This window comes from Toxotes jaculatrix, chromosome 3 (genome assembly GCF_017976425.1).
Source record: "Toxotes jaculatrix isolate fToxJac2 chromosome 3, fToxJac2.pri, whole genome shotgun sequence".
In the NCBI taxonomy this organism is placed as follows: Eukaryota; Metazoa; Chordata; class Actinopteri; family Toxotidae; genus Toxotes; species Toxotes jaculatrix.
Window position 1 is genome coordinate 19,912,584 of NC_054396.1, and position 24,502 is coordinate 19,937,085.

At 40.3% G+C, this 24,502-nt stretch overlaps 1 protein-coding gene across 2 annotated transcripts in view; it reads right to left on the reverse strand.

Annotated features, from left to right (window-relative positions):
• The window catches only part of atp2b2 (ATPase plasma membrane Ca2+ transporting 2), a 66,653-nt gene extending 43,894 nt beyond the window's left edge, over positions 1-22,759 (reverse strand). For both annotated transcript variants that reach the window (XM_041034520.1, XM_041034521.1), the window contains exon 1: positions 22,561-22,759. In XM_041034520.1, the coding sequence (XP_040890454.1) occupies positions 22,561-22,759 (199 nt within the window). The remainder of the gene's footprint in view (positions 1-22,560) is intronic.
• Between the last annotated feature and the right edge of the window lie 1,743 nt (positions 22,760-24,502).

The window sequence follows — 24,502 nt, forward strand, 5'->3', positions numbered from 1 at the left end:
CAGATGGATATTCTTACTGATGTATTGCAGTGAGTTATATATTGTATATATGAATGGTTAATATTATATCAGCAAACAACAACCTGCTTTATTTCTACATTTGATCCAAGAAAATCACCATTTTTATCCCCACACACAAAAATCCACAGCTTAAAACGGCAAATGAAACTGCAGCAGTTTTTATACATTTTTTTTTATTGTGAAAAGCACTGATCTAAAGCCAGCTTTGTAATTCTATCCTTTTTTTTTATTTCTGCCTTTCTTCTTCTCACTCTCACACCACACACAAACCATCTCTAATTACCAGTTTGAGTCATGGTGGGCCACAGCTCTGCGTTCCTTATATAATTCTGCTCAAGAGATGAGGGCCTTGTGCTTTGACCTCATCCACCTCCTCATACACCATGAACTACTGTACATAAATATCTTCGGCTCTTTTATCTGAAGAACTTCACTCTAGCTTGAGGCACAATTTTCTTTTCAACTACTATCTATTCTAAATACAGTAGCTCCAAAAATTGGGGGGGGGGGGGGGGGGGGGGGGGGGCACATCACATGCAGTGGTTCATAATACTTCCTAATCCAAATTACCATTACCAGGTATTACCAAAAATGAGCAGTTTTCTGTGTACCATCTCTTCCTTTTAAGATGCATCATTTAAGTTTTAAACGTGGCTGATTCAGAATCACGGAACACTGTGTTCAGTGCATGTGATGCATTACATTAAATGTGATGTAATTTAGGTTTGGGTCTGAGCGATCTTACAATATTACATAATGGATCTTAAAACTGAGAATAGTCAGTAAACTGTTGCACTTTACTAAGTAAAAAATGATACTGTGTTCATACTATGTTCATACATTAAATCACATTTATCACAGCTAATATATGAAGTAGCATTATGTGTAAATTATTAATAATTATTAGAGTTATTAAAATAATTCTAACTAGCTACATTATTGGTTTGTACCTGCTGCCTTTCAGTTTAGTTCCATTATCTGGTTGCTGAGCACACACACACAAGCATAGTGTGTATTCACCGTCTCTCTCTGTCTCTGTGTCTCGCTCTCTTCCTTGCAACCACAGACATTACCACAGCATTATGTCATGCATGGTGCGTCACTGGGTCTCCCAGGAGTGGCCCTGGATAGCACCTGATAACACTGCTGCTGCATGACACCGTTTTCACATGTGAATGCATATGACTGTGAGATTAACACCTGAAGAACGTAACTGATGATCCATCTGCATCGGACTCCAAAGAAAGAAGAACAAAGGAAGCACAATGGCAGGAGTTGTGTGAAAAACAAATGTTTAGATGCTGCAAATTAAAAAAAAAAAAAAAATAATAATAAGAGAAAACAGAGGAAAGAGATGAGATTCCCTGGCTTGAAAAAGAAAAGACAGAGAGACATCCAGAGAGGGAGAAGGAGAGGACAGAAGGAGGGCAGGCTGAAAAGAGAACAATTCCCAGCTCCTACGTAGGAGAATGCCCTGGTTACAAATAGATCAGTCTATAAATAGCCTCATTATCCATTCTCTTTTAATTGTCTCTGTGAGAGGACCTAGCATGCTCTTCCATTGATCTCCACAGCATCCTGCCTCACATCACACACATGTGTGTGTGTGTGCATGGGTCTGTGAGTCGTGACCGCCTGCACGTGATGTGTGTGTGTGTGTGTAATAAGGCTGGCCAAGCATGCCTGCAGTTGCTTGCGCTATCAGGCTTTAGCCACTTCCAGCCACACACACACACACAGGCACAAACATACACATACACAGGCTGAGATGAACATAATCATACATATCCACATTCAGCACGTGCAGAGCCCCTTCCATCTTTTTAGCTAGGTCAGGTGCACATTAAATACTACATTCACTCATGTTTCTATTCAATACTGCTTCCACAATTTTTTTTTTCTGTGGTGATAAAAATAACAAATACATATGCTAATCCACCTACTCCACATTTCTTACATCTTTCCAGAGGCAGGGGAGGTAGGTATAATGTGCAAATGCAGGATTCTGCATTAGGGAAGCAATGATTTCACAATAAAATACAACATACTGCATACTCATAGCTATTTCTTCTATGTGATAGGTACTACAGTATGAAATGGTGCATCACTTCAAAATGACATTTGACCCTGTTAAATGTTTTAAATGTGTTCTCCTTAAATGCCCTTGAGACGTGACCAAGCTGTAATCAATCTCCCTAATCATTAAATACTCATTGCTGCCTGGAAAATCCTCTGCTACACTGTCATTCCTTCCTGGATCGCTGATAGCAGTGCTGCTTACAGCTAAAGATTCGTTTGCCAGATTTTGAAATATTGTAGGCTAAATACTGTCAGCCCACCTAACTGCTCTGGCAGTGGATTTTGAGGAGGCAGTGAGAGGGCAGAAAAACTCTGGCGATACAGAGATGAGTCACAACATTCTCGGAAAGGATTAAGGCTGATTGCAAATGGGTCTTTGTGCTAGAGTTCATTATCAAGTGCTGAAGACTGAACAGATAATAATATACTGGCAAACTACAGTATCCTAAATGTATATGATCAGTCGATAGGCATAGATATGGAACTCCTGATTTTATGGGTAATTTATGTAAGTAAAGCTTGTTATTGCTCTTATGAAGGTTCAGATGGTTGGAAAGGAAATTTGAGTCCACTTATGAAAAATGAGAAATGAGATGGGAGATGATGCACAATCATTAGCATTAGAGTGCAGTTCGTTTTTAGATTGTCAGCTGATGGACTTAAAACAAACAGCAGGCAACCTGGTGATTCAGCAAAAGCCATTTACTGTACCATCCTGCATTTTAATCGCATTTATGATTTAGGTTCCGTGTCATCAAATCATTCTCCCTCATTTTCAGTCACTTTCTAGAGAATAGTTGCTAATTAGGTATTCTTTATAATAAAACAAATGTGGCGATACTTGGTTTCTGTGCATTAGAGGGAAACTCTTACAATTTTTAATGCCCATCAGAAAACTTGTGATTATGATATTAATCATGAAAATTTCTGGTTTTTTGGTTCTCTGCTTCAGGGTGAAGAGAAGCTGCCTATGCAATTTAACAGACAAACTGGCTCTGAAAGGAACCTCTGTAGATGATATAAGAAACTTGACCATGAAGTTCAGCTTAATGATAACACTAATGTAATTATCATAAGATACTATACCAATAAAAAATACAATGATTAGACTGTGACTTACGATGATTTATATACATGTTTAGTCTTTAATAGTCTGAAACTTAAGGGTATTTAATTTATGATGATATCAAACAGAGAAAGGCAATCTCTGGAATTAAATATTTGGCAATTTTTTCTTAATATGTTTATTCTTAACTGATAATCAAAACAGTTGTCTGTTATTTTGATGTCGACTGACAAACTGACCAAGATTCTTTAAAACTCGATGAAGATGAAACTTTGAATTTCTCTAACACTCTTCACCAGCACCATGATTTATGGCTTGTAATGTGCTGATCTGTCAAATGCAGCAGGATCCGTCATTCAAATCCGCTTTGACAAATGGTACCAACCTAACATCCTGTTTCCAAATAGACAAGACAGGGACATGAAAAAAAAAGAAAAAAAAAAACTTTATGCCATCCTTTCTGCATGAGAGGAAATGGATTTTTTTCAGTCAGAGGGAACATGATGGCATATTTTAACAGTTGGCCCTTTTTTGTCAGTGGCTAAAAATAGATCTCCATGGAAACACTATGCATCCCACTCGTTCAGTGGAAATACCCGTGACTCTGAACCTTGGAGAATGTGTGAATATGTAAGTAAGTGTGCCTGTGAGTGTATGTGTGCGTGTTTTTTGCATGTGTTTTGTGTCCAAGAGCATGCCTGCATGTGTATGTGTGAACACAGGCATATTCCTACAAAGAAAAGACAGTAAAGAAATAAAAGATGTGATGACCTTCAAATGTCCTTGGAAAATAAGTATGTCACAGTACAGCAGCAAATAAACGAATAATGTATTTAAATAAATATACCTAATATCTAACGTGTCCTGCTGAGTCTTGGGCAGTAAAGGGGTTTTGTTTTTTTTTTTTTGGTTTTACGTTTTCCTGCCTGTCTGTGTCAACTTTTTTCCCCCCTTCATAATCTTGTGAGCCACAGTGTCCAAAACAAGTCGCCATGGCAACAGGGTTGTACGATGATGATCATCATCATAACGACGCAAAATATTGATGCTTTTTTCCTGCAGCGAATCAATAGCTTCAACATGTATTCTCAGCTTTCACCATTTTAAAAAGAGAGAGAGAGGAATGGGAAGAGAAGACAGAGAGGGTTGAAGTGTGACTCACACAGCACAAGAGAGCAAGAAAAAGAGAGAGACAGGGACCGAAACAGAAAATGAGAGTAGGTTGGATGTAGAGTAACTCCATAATAATAACCCATCAGCGGCTAAAAGGTGGATAATTATCGCGCTCTTATTAGAAGATGGAGTGATTGAAAAATGTGTCACAGTGTCCTTGAGAATGACCTCTATAAAAACGACACCATTTTATGCCATAAAAAAGGAGAGGTTTGTTACTGTGCACACAGAGGCAGAACATAGTAGCAATAGCCTCAAAGGGCAGCTGTTCCTAATGATGACATTAAAAAAAAGAGAATGTAGAACATTATGCGTCAGTAAATGACACAGATAGGTGGTGGGCTTTTGTGTGTTATATAGGACAAGGTGGAAGATAATACAGCATTACATACATTATTACTGCGGTGCTGGTTCAGGAGATGAAAGCACTGGATGCTTTTACATTAGCTAGCTTCTACTTGTTGCCCTTGTTTCAGCAGCATGTCTATTTGTATCTTCCTGTTCATTTGTTCTCGACACTGTGTGTAAGTACACTAGCATCAAATTCCTTGTATCCTTGAAAATACTTGGCCAATCTTGTTGATCATGATTATGTTTCATTGTAATATATGTGTGTAAATGTGTGTTGCAAATATATGTTAAATGTACATTTACTTGAAGCTCAGTTTCAATGGTTATACACTTTACACTCTATATGTGCATGTGCTTTCAATGCTTTTTCAAAGTAAGCATAAAAACTAAGCATAATGACCTAAATTCTGACCAATTACTGTAGGGAGCACAGCAAAAATAATATTAGGAGGTTAACCACGCCTGAGAGAGACAAAATAATAATAATAATAATAATTTGCAGTACGCACAATCTTGTAAACTGCAAAGGTTTATGCTGTATCTAAAGCAAGCTGGATAGCATACAAACATACCATACACGTGAATGCACACTTGTATGTCAGTCAATAAGGTGGGGCAAAGTCTGGATCATTCTAATTGAATCCAAATCACTGCAACAAAGTTACGGTTAAAGACACAGCTTCTTCAGTTTAAGACTAAAGTGGGGAATATAACCGAATTAAACTAATTGTTCATGTGAGGGGGGCACTCCCAGCAGCACAGCAAGTCCACCCACTATTAAATGAAAACACAATTAAAGGAAGGAAGCCCTTTTTCTCATTTAAACACGGCAGGGCTGGATGTTGGAGACTTATGTTGGTAAAGGATTTAAAACAGCAGAACTGTCTCAACCCCTGCTCCCTGTTCAGGGAGAGTTTCTCAGTGTGGTTTTGCGTGCACCGATTTTCTTTACGCTCCACACCCTGTCGGGATTGAGAGCGCAAAAGGGCACGGCAGGATGCAAGCTCTCTCGGCGAGGATGAGATGATGTGACATGTCTTCAGCGTGGCAGCACACATGCAATCTTGCACTTTTATGTACAGACCATTGAGCAGTCACACTCTCACAGGCCAAACATGTAAGCAGACACACTGTACTGTATGTAAACAAACAACTGAGAAAATACATGCTCTCATTTCATGTGGAGTCACAAGGTCACATGAACATGAACACATGCTCACACACACTAACACACACACAGATCTATCATTCTTTCCCCCATGGATAGCCCCATCTAAAAGGTAATGGACTGGAAAGTGACACTGAGCAATTTCTGACACCATGTCTTTCCCATCATGAGTATACTGGATGTATAATGTGTGTGTGTCAGTTTTCATATGAGTGTTGGTCTTATGACACCACACTACAACCTATTATGGTATGTTTCTGTTTGCGTGGATGAGCTGATACATCAGTCTAATACAACAAATGTCCCGTGCTACACCTGAGAGAAACAAACTCTGGAAATAGGATCAGTGGCAGATTTTCATGTTTATCGGGCAGCATAGAGCTCAGAGGAGGTAATGATGGCTGCTTTTACAGGGAAAATACTTAAGGGACTAGTTTGACATTTTGGGAAATACACTTATTTGCTTTCTTGCTGAGAATCAGATGAGAAGACTGATAACACTCTCAAGTCTGCACGGTAAATGAGTAGCTGGAGCCAGCAGCTGTTTAGCTTAGCTTATAATAATCCCCAAGAAATTGTTACTATTAGAAATTTAGTGTGTATTTAGTGAGGTTTAGGGGCTCTTGTAGATGAATTGTGTTACCTTTGGACAGAGCCACCCCAGCATTTGCCACTTTTTTCCAACTAGCTGCCTGCTCCAGCAACATATATAATTCAGAGTGGTATAAATCTTCTCATCTAACTCTCAACAAGAAAGCGAGTAAGTGTACTTCCCAAAATGTGGAACTGTTGCTTTAAGACTTGTTCCCAATGTGGTACACATCCGCCAGAGCTGAATTATGTTTGATTTTGGAAACACTGCAAGCAGATCACTAAAATAACCTTTTAGTCTTGGTGTGTTAGGTCTTTCATTATTAAGACAAAGAAGCCTCTGCATCTGAACGCATTCTTTGATGCAACATAATTTGTGTTTTCTATAAAAAGGCCCAAATGCCAGAGCAGTTTTTAACAGTTACCCAACAACCCAAATTAAATGTATGTTGAAATGCCAAAAATGAAATATGCAATTGTGTGCGAGGGTGTGTGAGTGTGTGCGAGGGTGTCTATGTGTGTGTGTCTGTGGGGGCAGCTGTACAAGTGGGTGAGTTTTGCTGTCAGGCACTGTGCTCTATGAGTCTGACTCATGCGAGAGATGGCACAGTGGAGTGAGAGAACACTGCTCACAGCTCTCTCTCTCTCTGACACACACGCACACACGCACGCACGCACGCGCACACACACACACACACGCACGCACGCACGCACGCACGCACGCACGCACGCACGCACACACACACACACACTCCACAGGACAACCGGTTATTACTTAGCAAACCTATTTTGCAGAATATATAGGCATAAATTTATGGAAGAAACTTACAGTTACACTTACAGAAACGTACAGTGACAAGTAAATAACGATGGAACAAAACCATGGAACACAGGTCTGAAAGACTGAATAATGCATTTCACATTCATTTTAAAGCTTTTATGCTCTGACCCAAAGTACACAGGCTCTTTTGTTTCTATGACGATACCTCTTGCAGTTTTTTTTTTCCATTTTAAAATGTTGTGAAGAAAAAGCAGATTATGTAATGTTATGCTAGAAAAGCAGGTCTCTACAATTACAAAACAACAACCAAAAAACCAATAGCTGTGGTTGGTGTATGCTGCTCATATCACAGAATTTGAATACCCAAAGGTTTAATTTACACCTCTCAGAAAATCTTTTTTGGAGGCCTGGCAAGTAGCACATCAAGAGCAGCACAGAGGGGAAAAAACAGAAACAAGCTGATAGTGACTCATGTGGGATGAAGGCTTCAGTGCATATGGTCCTTTTCAAAATTCATGAAACAGTTATTATTGTGTGAAAACTCTGTGCATGGGTGAGGTCCAGTTTGTATCATAGATCTGTGGGTCTGTGCATGTTACCTACATAAAAGAAAAAACGATTAATCGTATTAAGATTACGCCTCCGTGTGATCTCATTCTTACGTGGCAACAACTGTGATTGCATTGGTGGGAAGATCCACTGCATCAGACTAAGTGCTCCCAATTTCTCCTTAAGCTGTATCAACAAATGACAAGTCTGTGGGGAGCAGGACATCAGTGTAGACTAGAATTACCGCCTCGCGGTTGTATGCCTCTACCAGCCAGTTCAGATTAAACATTCACCAGGTTTCCTCTATTCTGCCGATTAATGGAAGTTGTTGAGGGTGTAAGGAAAGAGGATGTTGTTTGTTGTAAAGACTGTGAAGCACCTTGAGGCAATTTCTTGATTTGTGATATAGGGATATATAAATAAAATTGATTTGGCTTGACTTTGTTAAGCTTTGTTGCTCTTGTTCTGCTGTATGTCTGCTGTACTAGTGTGTACGTTCACTGAGAGAAACAGAAAACAGAGTCAAATTCCTTGTATGTGTTCACATGCTTGGCCAATTAAGCTGATTCTGACAGAACACAAAGTTGTAGCCATGACAGTAGACAATGCTTCAAATATGGATGAAGATACAAATTCTAAAATGTGGATGTTTCACGTACATCATCAACCTGGCAACACAGAAGATCTATACAACCACCACAATTTCAAGGTGGGAAGACAAGAGTAGTGTCACCAATTCATTATCCGACCAAATGTGAAAAATGGCCACAATCTCCCCTTCTGTTTGTGAGTTATGGCGCAGAATAATGGATGATTTTTTTTTTATTTTGCAGAACATTATGATATGAAGCGAAGCTGACCTCTGACCTTTTGGCTATACAATGTCATTACTTCATCACTTTAACCTATTAGGTATTTTTGTGAAATTTTGTTATAATTAACATATGAATTCTTGATTTATGGCCAAAAAAGTGTTTTGAAAGGTTACAGTGACATTGACCTCTGACCCCAAAATTCTGATCAGTTCATCCTTGGGTCAAAGTGGACGTTTGTGCCACATGCAGCGAAATTCCCTCCAGGAATATATCTCATATATCACATTCATGAGAATGGGACAGAGACAACCCGAACACATAATGCCTCCGGCCATGACTGTCACCAGTGCAGGCACAAAAATGGTGATCCTAGGAATCTCCTAAGAAAAAAAAATTTGACTCTCATTTTGACCAAAATTGTTCTGCCCTAGTTTACTTTCATCCATGTGTGTGAACAAATGTGTTTATTCAACCTACTGCAAGTGGTCAGAGTCTCTCTCTGAATTTATTAGTCATTTATGTATCTATTTAAACATCTGAGCCTCAAACACTGTACTGTTAGCTGGCCCGACTGCCCTAGATGTGGACACAACATTAATGAGACATCTGTTTACAGCCTCTGTGTGTGAGGAGAGGTACATGTGTATGTGTGTGTGTGGGGAGGGAAAGAGATAGTGAGAATGTTCGAGCGTGTTTAGACACAACTGCTTAGTAACAAGGGTAAAGTGTAATGGGGTCAGTAACTTCAGCCTGTAATTCCAGACTGTTCAACCATTCATTCAATCAATCGATCTACCGCTGCATCCCTCCGTTCTTCCATCCATCCACCCGTCATCAAGTTATCTTTCATTCATCTATCCATCCATTTTATTCAGCTAATTGTCAAATAAACATTGATTGAGTCAATTCTTGTATCTCTTCTTTAAAATCAGTCTTTAAATCTATTGATGAAATGTCACTGAATTCTTATTTACCTCATAGACACTGCGATAAATAATAAAAAGCTGTTGTTGACCAGCAGCTTAAACAACTCAGCCTCTTTCAGTTTCACACATGGATGGAAGAAACACACCTGTTTCCTCTCATGTGTGACCAGGTTGTCAGTGTAGTCACATGGAGCTGCTGTACGCAAGACTGCAGAAATATGAGAAGTTATGACAGCTTTAACGGTACGGAAGATTTAGAGTCTATAAATTACTGAAAATTCTTAATGAATCATTATTTCATTTTAAATAATTCACAGTTTACTAAGAAGAGGGTAATGTTTATCTAATGGTTTTCTATTGTAGTACACTGGTAAAATCAAGATTCAAAGAATGCTACTTAAAGTTATCCTGACTCTGTTATTCTGGGTCTGTGGTTTAGCCAACCATGCCTATTAGAAGCTGTTGTATTTTCCGGTATGCCCAGACAGACACATGCACACACAACCATTTCCAATTACACACAAACGCCGTGCCTGCACACACACAAATCAGCAACCTTCATCCCCATGGGAGTGAAAAGGGAGAGCATCCAGGGCCAAGAGGCTGTAAGGGAGAGTGACAGTGGTCTATCTACTGTCTCCCATCTGGGTGTCAGTCTCTGGTTTCGCCCAGGGGCTCAGATAAGCTCCGGACACAATAGGGACAGCTATTAAAATTCAAACTACCAGAGAGAGTCATGAAATAGTCATGACAGGTGAGGGAAATCTACATACTCTAACCTGCCGCTTATTGTCTGCCTGCTTGGAACTGCAGGAAAAATGCACAAATGTCAATTCAATTAAATACAGAGCAATGAGTAGAAATAATTTTAATAATCACTTGTCAATTTCATCAATATATTTTTACATCAAAAATATTTTTAATGGATTAAAGCATATAAGAATAAAATAAGAAGAATATTTTTTAATCATTCACCACGCTCTTGCAATAGGAGTTTACAAACTCTAACACTGCACGGAAATTACAGTGGAGGGTTGGAAGAGTATTGATCTCTGCCTGTGCTGTGCAGTAACATTTTGATTGAACTGTAATGTGACTGAGCCCATAAAATCCCATCCAAAAAGTTCCATGTGGTGCACAAATGGATGGATGCATCTTCTTTAATATCCCTCACATGGAACACATGTACTTACACTGTATTCAACACAATTGATTTTTCCACATGCCACTAATGTAAGGTTTGTCATTTGGTGCTGGCAAGGTTATATTTTATGTGCTGTTAAGAAACACCACAATACTAGTACTAACTGTAATAATAGAATATTTGTTTTAGACTACACGACAGACTGTATTACAAGTGAAAAGGGCTGCAACTGTTGCTATTTGTTGATTTTTGTTCTTTTTAAACAGGCCCACTGCAAGTTTTTTTGTCCGGCCAGCAGTCCAAAATCAAAATATATTCAATTAAAGATGATATAAAACAGAGAAAATCAGCAAATTTGATCAAATCCAATCACTTTGAGAGGCTAGAACCAACAAGTATTTGGAAGTTTCCTTTGATAAACTACTTGGACAAGTCCTTGACCATGAAAATTGATGATGATTAACCTCCTGTCCATCGACAGATTGATTAATTGTTTCAGCCCTTCTGCAACCCTTCTGCATTTGACTGTACAAAACTTTTAAAACTAATCTTTTATGTTGAAAATATTTTCCCAACATATTCTTAACTATTTGCGTCCAGAATTATAGAGTTTGCAGTAGTGGAAAATCAGTAAGTACATTTACTCAAATACTGTGCTGTACAGTACAGTTTTGAGGAATTTGTATAATCAGTGGAGGATCTGAAAACTTCTTCCACCACTGACATTTTAGTGAAAGCCTATGTACAGAATTTCGGTTCTGTTGCTGTACTGTATGTCTACTGTATATTGGATAAAATTGCAATAGCTGAATAATACTGTCACAAGAGAGAGGACAGATGAGCCCACTGCAGAAGCTGAAATGATGTGTTTGCATCTTAGGCAGTGTCTCTTTTTGGTGCTTTGCTCTGTGCCCTTGGGTAAGTGTGACTATCTCTGTCCATTCCCCTGGGCCAAACTAATCAGGCTTAGTTTCTGTCTCATATATGGCAATGGACAAGGAATGGACACTTAAAGGTTCAGAGATGGTAAAATTCTAAGTTAACACTAGACAGCATCCATGTTTCTGTTCCTCTGTGCTGCTGCTGCTGCTGCTGCTGGGATGTTATGGATTATTCTCCTCTGCAATATGTGTAAACTCAAAGTTGAGAGATAGCTGCTCTGTGCCCTTGAGCAAGGCAAAGCTGGATCTGGTCCAAGACTTTGTCTGTTCATGTGCCCTTGAGAAGGCACTGCTGTCTGTCTGTTTTGGCAGCAGTGGTACCACCCTTGTTCTGCCCCACAGCAGGAGAAGAGAGAGGAGAGAGGTCAACTCAGGAAAAGAGCTGACATGGAGAGAAACAAGCCGGTTATAGCCCGGGACTCTGCATATCCAGCTAAAAGCATCGCCATGCCTGTCAACTATCCATATTCCTGGCCTCCAGCAGCCAGTTCAGATTCAGGACATTTTTAGAGGACGAGAACTGGGTGCACATATAAGACAGCAACCTGTGACAGAGAAGCGTTTGAAGGTGTCAGGAGATTTAATTTATAGCCTTGCAACAATGCTCTGGCATTGCACCATAACTTATTCCAGGGCAGTCTGGAAGCCAATGAAAAAACGTTTGTGTCTCGTGTAAAAGATGACCACGAATTATACAGATCACAGTTCAAATCTTTAAGTGTTCACTTGGGGGAAGATGCTTCTTTTACAATAGTTTCTCATGGAAATATGCCGGAAATATCCTGCAGTCAGTTTAGCATCTGGAATCTGCCAAGTCAACCACATTTATTTTTTTTTAAACATTTTCAGTCATGTTTACTGTATACCAATCTGTAGACTATAGCATACACTCACACAGGCATTCATACTGTATACTGTTGTGAGTCAGTGCCAGGCTCCATGGGAGCAGGCCAACAGAGTCTGGTTTTTGGCATCTGTCCTCTTAATTCAGTAAGGCATCTCTCGGGACAGCTGACTTCACTGCCGGCCATGTCCAGCATCTGCTTCTGTGTGTGCACATATGTGTGTGTCTTCATGTATATATGTCTGTATGACAATCCCTCGAACAAGCTGGGATTTAACAGGAAACGTTTCCCCTATATCAAACAATGTATATAAAATACACAAATAAGCACATTCAAATTATTGTTACGCCAGTTGTTTTCATAAATGTCTTCTAAAACAGGATAAATTAAATTAAATACATCTAATTTGTTGCACAAAATATCAGGGACATCTTCCTGTTATAACTGCTGCCTTTTTTCAATGTAAACTGTTTCACACATTAAAAATCCATCTCTACTTCACTGGATCCACCTTCCAAGGTAACTTGTGCATTTGTCATATTAATTAATAGGGTCTACTGGCTTTTCAGCTGATGTGCACCAGTACCCTATGAAAAGTGGTACGCTTTCCTGATAATTTGCACAATCAAGGCCAGTTTCTCAAACAAGCATTAGGCCTAGCTCTAGACTAAGGCTGAATTTCATTGGACATCTAATTGATATAAATTTTGTTTTGGTCCGAGACCTTGTTTAATCTCTGTCTGGGAAACGGGCCCACAGTGTACTTCTCCAGAGACAGTAATCAAAGCCTGATATAAAAGCACTGGAGAAATGATTGCACTTCACAACACTTCCCAGTGGAAATGTTCACAAGCCATTATTTTTTTTCCCCTACACCTGCTCATCTGTTTGCTTTATGCTGCATTAAAAAAAAATGGCACCACTTTAACAGGACATACTTTGCTATAAGGCATATAGAGGGTTTATAGGCTGCCACTAACAGCATTATTGATGATCAGTATTTTTTATAAGTGGCTGAAAGCTGAATAGGAAACTACATGAACAAAATCACCTTTTAGGTTGCCAGGTAGGAAGAGCTTTCATAGCTTCTTGTTTTAGGTTTAGGCATCAAATCTGTAGTTATAATAATACATTGTTAGCGAGTCACTGATGAAGGGTGGAGGGCTTTTCAGTTTACAGTAAGCTATCAAACTTGCAGATTCTGTTATTACAGTAAATCATCATGAAAGGGTTATTTGTCCTGATGAGTTCAAGCAATTTTCAAGATGATAATAATCATAAACAGTCTGGCAGATGAGTACTTTATGATTAATTAAAGCTGGCATCTGCAATGCTTTTAAACCAATACATTGTTAAATGCATCTCTGCAATGGAGTGTGAGGAAGCACACATGGCATACTGAGTAGATCAAATTCTAATCAGGTTTAACTTTCATTTCTTTCCATCTACTGTAACATGTTTACTGAACACCAAAAACAAGCAAACACTACAATAACACAACGCTAGATGCTTTGTCATCTTTGCTATAGTTTAAACCTCCAGAAAGGCATGCTTCACAGCTTTAAACATAAAATGTCCTTTAGCAGACGGGGTAAACCAATCAGGGATTCTTCTTTTACATTTGAATGTACATCGTGGAAACCCTAAATGTAAGTTATTTTCATTCGATTAGTACTTATTATTCATCCACAAAGAATTCATAAAATGTTTATTAACCATTAATCAGGCTTTTCTGAAAAGACACAATAGTATTAGCTGAACCGCTCCTTTAGACTGCAGTACATTCCTTTCCCCAGTAAATCTTCTTAATATTGCATATAGAGAGCTAATGCAGAGTGACTGACCACTGTGCCACAACACTGCTTCAGCCTGCCTCAAGGTCACTGCTACTACACTTGCAGAAGAACACCTGTGTGAGTAGTGGTGTGTGTGTGTGTGTGTCTGCCCACGATGTGGTTTTGCTCCTCACAGAGCAAAATGGCTGTGTATCATTTATAATCTGTCCTCTGAGAGCCATCTCTTTCTCCCTTCTTCACTGCCTCCTATTTCATTCTCTCTCTCTTTTTCTACCTCTTCTATCCCTTTTACAGAGTCACTAGGGGCGGGGAGGAGAAGGGAGGGCAGAAGTGAGAGGAATGGAGGAGGAGGAAGAGGAGAGGAGTTGCAGCACAGGAGAAATTGTCCTTATTAAAGAGACGGCGGCTCCATGTGAGAGATCCCTTGTGGGACAGAGATTAAATAGACTGCGTCAGAGGGGAACGCGCTCGTGGTGCTGCGACTGGAGGACGCGATTAGTATGATCATCAGGGAGGGAGGGATGGATGGATGGATGGAGGGAGGGTGAAAAAGAAAGAGCGAGGAGGAGAGGTGGGATGAGGCACAAACAGATGAGAAGAGAGAAGGAGAAGGGTTAAGGATAGAAGAGGGGAATGTGAGGAAATGTAGACGCACACAGACTGAACTGTGGACTTTATTTCAAGGGAGGGATAAAAAAAGATTAGAGGGAAAACAGAGGAGAAGATGGGTGTGAATGAAGGAAAATGAGAAAGCAAGGAGATGAAATGGGAGAGCAGAGGAAGTGTTTCAACCAAACTCTCAGTCACAGGAAGGAAAGAGGGAGAAGGAGAGGAAAAGATAGAGAGAAGGTGAGAAGAGGCGGATGACAGATCAGTGGGGAGAACAGTTTCCTGAGTTTATGTATAGAGGCCATAAAAGACTCGTCATGGGAACAGAATATAGCAAGAATGATATGTAGGAGGAATAAAACAAGTAATACTAGAAAACGCTGTCTTGATATTACAGAAGAAAACTATAATGCTACATATGATGCTAGATGGACAACTGTAGCTGCAGGGGAGACAACATCAGGTAACAAGCAGGATAAAGGAAAAAGAAAGATAAGTACAGTGAAGAAAGGTGTAGCTTTATTACTTTTTTTATACATCTTGGCATTGTTGTATGGACCCTGAAAAAAAAAAACCTCACAGGAAAAACTATTGGATAACTATTCTATTCTATTTCATCTTCCTTCCTTCTTTTGCTACACCTCCAATTTCTTTTTTTTCTGATCCCTGCACACATCATTGCATCTGTGTCCACACCAAGACAGTGTCACTAAAGAAAAATGGATGCAAACACACAAATCACTGGCTACAGATCAGCTAGGAGCTACTAGGAGACAGGTGTTGGCATGTGTATGGTTTTGAATCACATTCTGATTAACAAGTCAAGTATTCACCTCTGTGAGTGGACTGTTTACACAAGAACCAGTAACAACCTACTCCCATGAGAAATACGGGCACCATGTATGATGTATCATCTGGCCGCCATCCACTACTGTCATTACTGCCATAACAAGCAATGCAGGGGCATTCCCATCAGGCATCTGCTATAAACATAAATGTCCTCAATCAACTGATAGTCCCCTGCAAGCCATGTTTTTTTTACTTGTCAACACCTATATTGTACAAGTGAAGCAGCTGAACATTTTTTTTGTCTTTGTTGGCGTAAAGAAAAATGAATTAAAATCAACCAAAAACGTTTTCAACTAATTTAGGTGCAAACACAAGTTTAGCTCTATGAGGCTTTAGAAATCGTGTGCTACTTTTCAAGCGCTATTAAACTAACTCAGTTAAAGAAGTGAAAGCAGAAGAAAGAGATGATGAAGGTTATAGATGTAGAGCAGGTCTATTTAGGCTACTCTGTACACTGGCCCACTGGGATACCAGCAACCGACCAGCACACCGAAATAGAAATGGGAGCAGAGGAGAGAGAGAAAGGAGGGGAGGTAAGGTGTGGCAAGGGAGAATAATGGGAGAGAGAGAGAAGTGAAAGGGCAGGTGGAAGGGCTGATCAGGAGGAGGTCTGGATGGGACAGGAAGGAGAGCTAGGGAGAGGGAAAGGTAGAAAGAATTGCGAAGTGGAAGAAAATTTTTTTCCCATTTTCCATTTTAAAGATTTCTTATAAAGGAATAGTTTGAGATTTTGTCAAATATGGTTATTTGTTTTCTTGCCAATAGTTGGATGAGAACATTGATACCAGCCCATGTCTGTACAGTAGGTATGTTCGTGGAGCCAGAAGCCATAGCATAGAGGCTGGTAATTGGCAAACAAAATCCACCTACCAGCCTCTAAAACTCACTAATTAACATGTTATCTCTCATTTGTTTAATCCATACTAAAAACAAAATGCAAAAACGATAATTTGCCATTTTATAGGGGTCTGTGTGCCGGACTCTTTCTTGGCCAGGAGCAGTTGCCAGGCAACCAGCTGAGACTCCAGAAAGTCAGTGCTCCCAGCCAAGAAACAGACTGACAGTGGTATCAAGCTTCTCATCAAACTCTCAGCAAGTAACTGCAACAATTAGATATACAATGATTTAATATTATGGCCATTAGTTTTAACAATTTTAACTTTTTTTGAAGAAGTGTTTTTTTGAACTAGTTTGGAAAATGCCTCTAAATACTACATTATTCATTGGTCTCTTCCGTCTTAACTTACCAAATCTTCCATCTTCACAATTCTATAATGTGAAGGAGATGAGGAATTTAAAAGGAGGACAAAAGGCGTGAGGTGGAGGTGTTGCTATTGTTAAGCTGCAGGCATGATCAGCCATTTTAGTCAGGATACCTATGGTCAGATGTAAGGCATACATTTTTATGTTACGTTAGACATAATTTCATTTTAGGTATGGTTTTGGTGTGGTTAAGATATTGGTAAGAATCAGGTATGGCCTTCATCAAAAACTGCTGGTTTTTCTGCAATTTTTGAGGTGGTTCTTGAGGAAGTGTATATATGTGCAGCGAGAGTCAAATCATGGAATGGGGGGGCAATAAAAGATGGAGAGGAGAAGGTGGTGGTAAGGAGACTGAAACAGGGTGTGGAGATATTGTTGAGGGCGAAGAAAGAGTATTAGAAGGAAAAGAGGAGAGAATGAGGATATGAAATTGAGGGATCTTGGGTGGTTGGGAAATAAAATGGTTTATTTCCAGACTGGATATAAGTTATTAAAAAGAAAACTGCTGAATTTTACTCTTGGATATATTTCTTTTTGTATATTCAAAGCTCCTGCTGTATTATTAAGTACTTAGCCCAATAGCCTCACCTCATGCATGGGCCTCCAAAAACTCTGACTGTCATTAACACTTGACCTCAGGTGACTCCAATGACTCTATCGACTGTCATTACAACAGCCAGGAGCACTAACAAACCAACTGACATGAAAGGCCTTGATAATGACCCCACAAAGGTTAAATACCTGCTACTCCCCACCAGTCAGATTGAAATGAAGAAGCCTCTTGGATGAGATGTGAAATGTCTTCAGGTATCTACAATCAAGTGCAGTTGTCCTTGATTCAGCTCTTCTTGGATAACTCTGGCCCTGTTCAGATCTGGCATTAACATGCATCGCGAGTGATCCGATCACAAGTGGACAGCTTTAAGTACAGGTGTGAACGCACTCAAGACACATTGAGGACACATTTGAGCTCCAATCCCTCAGACCACGTTTGGAGGTGGTCTGGGCCGTAGAATGTAAGAAAACTTTCCAGCTTAAAAATTGCCAGTAGCTGCCGGTAGCCTTTGTTCTACCTAGCTATCATTAACTAGTTAAGATGGAAAAAAAATCTTCACTCTTCTGATGGTTTCGTTATTTGTGATGCATTTGCAAAGAAGCATTACAAAGCTAGCTCATTAAACTAGGACAGCTTGTGCCTGCTGGAAATGAAAGCCTGCTTAGCTACATTTTCATAGCCTATTAGATGAGCTTGACCTTTGCCTGCACTTAAACCTTTCCTCAGAATGGATGTTTCACATGTGGCCTCATTTGTATATGTATATTTGTACATAAGTAAATGAAATGCTTCAAAACACAAATTGTGTTGTCTATGCGTCTTGTGTCCATTGCTGTCTCCCTCCTGTAAAAAAAACAAATCCAAAGCATTTCGTCTTTGCAAAACGAACTGATGTAGGTGTTTATTTGTATGTAGAGTGGGGAAGTGAGATCCCATCACAAGTGGTCACTCGAGACACATGTGGAGACGCATTTTAATGCCAGGTGTGAACTGATGTACCTCAAGCTGTGCACTTGTGATCAGATCACCTGAGACACATGTTAATGCCAGGTTTGAAGAGAGTCCATGACCTAGATGACTGAGAATCTTCAGGGACAACTTCATTCCGTCACTTTGATGTGTCAAGTCATGGTGATGTACAGCTCTTCACACGGTGAACCGGAAGTTATGAAAAAAGGTGACTATGGCAGTTATGAGGCCAATCTTTTAGGGGTGTGGATGGGTGCTCAGCTTTGGATGCTGTTTCATCTCCACGTAAGTGTTATTTCATCAAATTTGCAGTCATGTCCAAATTGACTGAAATGCTTACCACTGTAGTTTTGTGGACAGGCTCCTTGTATATAATGCAGTTTCCACACATATCTATATTTATTTCGCCTCTCCCGCAAGTCCTGGCTAAGTACCCTCCAAACCTCCCTTTCCCACAACATCAAAGACAATCAGGACCCTGAGCACCTCTTCATCCTCCCGACCCTTGAAGAATGGCTATGCCCTGAGCACTCTCACAATTCCCGGCTCCCTACCCAGAAGGACCTACTGACGTGCTGCAGCCCTCCACTGATCTCTTGAGAAAATAGTTGTACAGTGATCACCCACCAACTGTCTTTTCCTCTATCTCACAAGAAGCAGGTCATACCCAGAGCAGCTTCCTGCCACCCCTTCTCGGAAACTAAGCTGTAGCCTGACATCCCATCTGGCCCCTGAATGACTCATGCCCTTCACCCGCTGGCTACCTGAGGGAAATGCTACCTTCTTTACCCCACAGTCACCTACAAGGAAACAAATAGGTAACTACATCCTGGGTGCAGGTATGTTATACAAGGAAGCAGGCTACTGGGAAAACTGAAGGGTAAGAACCCAAGAATCCAGGCATCTTGCAGAGTGAGATCTGCTACTTTATCAGAATTTGTTAACTCATCATCATAATTATCTATAAAAGTATTCAAGGTAATTTTGTTTTGAACAACAGGACTCCTGGTTGTTATGTTTTAACCACAATTATCACCTTCCTCCTCTACGGGTTTAGGAAACTGTATTTGAGTCATTAAACCTCTAAGTAAATTGATAAAAACAGTAACACCTAAAGAAAGGAAGCTTCTTTTAGTTCCTGAAAGGTTTGGTGTTAACAACAAAGATATGTTTCCTCAAACAATGGATACTGTGCTGTATGTTAATAATAATGTGCATTGTGTGTGAAAGATATTGAAGCAGTCCTCAGTCTTTCATATGCTAAGAAATACAGTGACCCCACCCCATGTACTCTAACCCTAAGGGACATACAACTTAGATAAATAAATAAACAAGCTCTGAAACTGTTGGACCAATATTTGTCCCTTTTTCTAGATTTTATAGTTTCATGTACTTTAGCAGTAATGCTGCAGTAAGTTAGTGCCTGGTGCATCTAAATGCATGCGGTCAAGAGCACAACCTCTTCACCGGTTGCATTTCTACACTTACAGAGCCATTATGCATTTATGCTGCATAATGGAGTATAGCCATTCATGAACTGTTAGTATCATGTGAAAGGGCTGGTATAGGCTACAGTGTGCGGGGCTAATAGGTCAACCATGCTCAGGGCCTCTTACCATCAAATGCAGGCCCCTGGGACACATACACATTACACACACCACACATGATGACAGTAAGCAATACAGAATACCTTCAAGGATAATTACCATGATCATATTTCTGAGGTAACATATGTTCTGTGGAGCAACAACACAGCACACAAGGGGCCCAACACAGCATAAACACAGAAACACCTGGGATCACTAATGCAAATAGACGCACCAGATACCATTACTCAGTTTCCACTTAGTAAATGTTCCACTGAGAGTTAAAATCATTTATTATAACAATTAATAATTATGAGTAGGGACAAGAGGAGAGGGGAAACCTGCTTGTTAGTGCTAGGGAAAGATTTTAACCAAAACACAGGGACGTGTTAAACAGATTTACGCAGGGAAAAAGTTGACTGAATAAACATGATGCAGAAGCACATTGTTTGTACAAACTGCACAAGATACACAACACATTCTTGTTATGGTAATCCAATAAATATTACATATCTGAAAATAATTAATGGCATGCAAATTTGAGACTGTGGTGTTTTGAATAATCCAGACTGCACGGCATGGCATTTATATGCATTTTGAACTGCTCCTTAGAGCCACTTTTTTTTTTCCATTTCTTTCCTTCTTTTCCTGATTATTATGTTACCCACTGGACATAACAACAAGAACTATAATTTTACACTGTCACCATGAATAATGTTAGCAAGGAAGCCTTAAATTGAAATGTGAAAGTACACTGGTAAACATTTTATAGGAGAATTCTCAATGTTTTAAATGTGTTGCTTTAAGATAATGTGTGTATAAAGTGTATAATGTACTTTCCACTCAGTGTCAGCGATACTATAGGAGACAGTACTGGTGACAAAACCAGTGGCACATTAATAATTACAATATTCCTAGTTCTATTTGAGAAGTTTAATTACTTTAATTTTGGCTTTATTGTGAGTCTGCAGGCTGTGATCCTGTGTTAGTGCTTAGCGCACTGATGAAATGTAATGTTCATGTATCTAATCAGAAAGCTCATGAGAATGGGAAAATGAAATTATAATTTTATGTCTGTTATGATAATTTTACTGCTAGTTCAAATTCAGTTTCATTTCAGTATTGTTGTATCACCGCAGGCATTGTTTCACTCTGATGTTGCAAGTGTGGCGATGAGCAATAGACATCGCATCCTGCATCTGACTCAGTGTTCATCAGTGCCTTCATTTTACTCTTTATTCAACTCTGTGACGGGAAAGATTCTCTGAACTGGTCTCATTTACTCGGCTGTTGTCTTGCCTCAGGTATTACCACCAGCTGACCTAGAAGTGGTGCTATTGGATGAGAAGACCAGGAAACACAATATTCTGTGACTACCGGCCTATAAGGTTACAGGTTACCTCTGATGTCACACAGGTGACACTACATGAATACCAATCAATGATCCCTACGTCAGGGTGGTAGATGATTTCGACACTGGTATAAATATTAGATACACAGATTAAGCCATTAGAGAGGTTCATTTTGACATGCTTGCTGCACTGATGCTTCGCTGTTGATGTAGCTAAGGATGAAACAACATAAAATTCCTCTTTAATGCTTTAATACTTTAATATGTGCATAGAGTATGTGTTGAGGCATTTAAATAATTAGTGTATGAGTAAATATTTGAAAAACGCATATGAAAGGTTCTGTAATAGTTGAATGGGCTCTTACTGCCACATGCTGTGCTGTGGTGGCATGCATTTGTTCTTGTTGTTTTTAATAGAAAAGAAAAAATACAGATTTTTTTTTATACAACTAAACTAACCTGCACTTGTTAGGACAAAAAAAGTGGAAGTATAAATTTGCAGAAAGGAAATATTTTACCGTTACTAAACACAAAATAAATACATAAGAAACAGGTAAGGAGTTGGGCTTTTTGCCTTCTCATTCTGCTCATACCCTGTCCATATTTGCAGATGCCACAGCACATCCCACGTGGCCAAAACCTCTACCGTGTTGCCCCAGAGACCTGCTCCTTAATAAGGCTATGGCTGATTGGCTGATGGGATGGGAGAATAGGGGGGAGGGCTTGTGTGGGGGAGGGTGAGTGAGGGGGGCTAAACTGTCCAGAGAGATTTCTATGCATACTAAACAGGACTAAGACAGGCTGGCTGAGAAGAATTTTCATTTGTTCCCTCAAACGGGACTCCCTCCCCTGTCTGCTGTTCTGATGCTGTGCATACGCATTTCTCCTGGTGCTTCACAAGGTTTCTGCATGTTTGTGCATTTACCAGTGGTTTTTATAACAAATAAAGCAGGTGTGCCGACCCCTATCCAAACCAACAGAAAATCTACCTACCATCAATCTTATGATTGGTTCAATATACAGTAGTAGAACACATTCCTCAAGATGAGGTCCTTCATACAATACACACCAGTGCACACACGTATTTACATACACACCCACGCGCACACACAGACAGGCACAGGGACTCACCTTCTGTGGGTGAGGTTTTCAGTCGTTTGCACAGTCCCTCTACGCCTCCGTAGTCCTCCTGGAGCTTGACCACAGCCTCTGTGCCACGCAGCTCCATCAACGAGCGCAGATCCATGACCGAGCAGCCGAAGCCTGCCGCATGGTTGTCCTCATTTCTTTGGTTCTTGGCATAAAAATCGCTGTTGGACATGTCCCCCATGATGTCAGCTAGTCAAGTCAGTTAGATAAGTGTTTATTATTGCTTATAGATCAATCAAAAAGCTTGCACAAGCGAGAGATGAGCTCAGTCTCATCCAAAAAAAATCCAAAATAGGTATCAAGCAGGCAACAACAACCAAAAAAGGGAAAAAAAGAATGCCACTTGTAGGTAAAGTGGGCAGATAGAGAGATTAAAAAGGGAAAAAAAATCCAAGGGGATAAATCAATGAGCAGCTTCTCTGTTTCAGGAGAGACTGTCAAATATCAGCAGACCAAAAACCATCAAAGACAAGAAACAGAAGAAGAGGAGAAAGAGCAGCAGAGAGCAAGGAGAGGAGGGGATGATGAAACACAAGTGCGGAGCATCCAGGTGAGCATTGGACAGCCCCAGTGGTCAGGTCCTGAGAAGGGCAATGATGGTGGTTGCAAGTCCTGTAGGTCTCAGGCTCACCACGGCTGCAGTCCAGACCCGCTCCATGTGTGACTTCCCATTGCTGCTATTCTGCTATAGCCTCCGCTGCCTCTCTGTCTCTACATGGTGGTCTTCCCCATCACTGCTACAGAGAGAGAGAGAGAGAGAGAGAGAGAGAGAGAGAGAGAGAGAGAGAGAGAGAGAGAGAGAGAGAGAGCCGAATTCAAAGAGGACAGAAGGTGAGGGAGGAGGAGGGAGAGACACACAGAGAGAGCACAAGGATGAGCGTTGCGTTCTCAGGGCAGGGGTGAATGCAGCGGTAGATGGTGCACAGCTGAAGAACAGCCTCTCCTGGCTGCTGCAGTAACAGTGGCTCTGCTGTCTCTATCTACTGCTGCTGCTGCTGCTGCTACTGGTGCTGCTAACCTCATTCTGAGGACACACCGACTGACAGAGGGAGAGAGAGGGAGAGAGAGAGAGAGAAAGAGAGAGAGCGAGAGAGAGAGAGAGGATACGAAAGACAGGGAGGGCGGAGAGAAGAGGATGCTCCTTTCTGGTGCAGAGCGGAGAGGAGTTGTGCGCGGGTGGGAGGCTGGGGCTGCTCTGACGACAAAGCGGAGAGGCAGCACGTAACGCTGCACTGTCACAGGGAGGATGGGCTGAGCTGTGGAGCTGCTGCTGCTGTTGCTATTTCACCACTAGTTCTCTCTGTCATTCTACAGTGAGTGACCTATGCAGACACTCTATGGTGATACATTTCTCGCCGCATGTTATCTTGTAATGCCTTGCGTTAATGATTTCACTCCATGTCTCCCGCCCTCTTACCTTAGAACAACACTCGGTTCAGAAAAGAGACTTGTGCAGAGTTAAGGTGGTAGACGGCAATTTACTGGACTAAGGTGATTCCAAGTTTTTAAGAAGTTGACATCAACTGCACAAATTACTTTGGTGGAAAAAAGGTCTAAGGATAAGGCTGGTGTTATTCTACGTTTTGGTATTATAGACAGGTCCGCACAGATATACTGTTTTATTCAATAAAAAGTTTAGGTAATTTCCTAAAATCACTGGCCACTATATTTATCAGAAAGCTACTCAAACAGTTAGAGGTTTAATAGAATAGAATAGGTGCTCTAGTGAGTGTTTACAGCACCAGGACCAAGGAGTCACTTAGTGAAATTGTGTAGCTCGCTCTTCTCCTCCAAAAAAAATACATGATATCTTCCAAACCCCGATATTGCCTCCAGTTTTAATCAGTGACATCAGTGACTCAGCATGTCACACACTGATCACTTCCTCACTAGAGGGATCTAAATAAGGTTCATTAATAATATT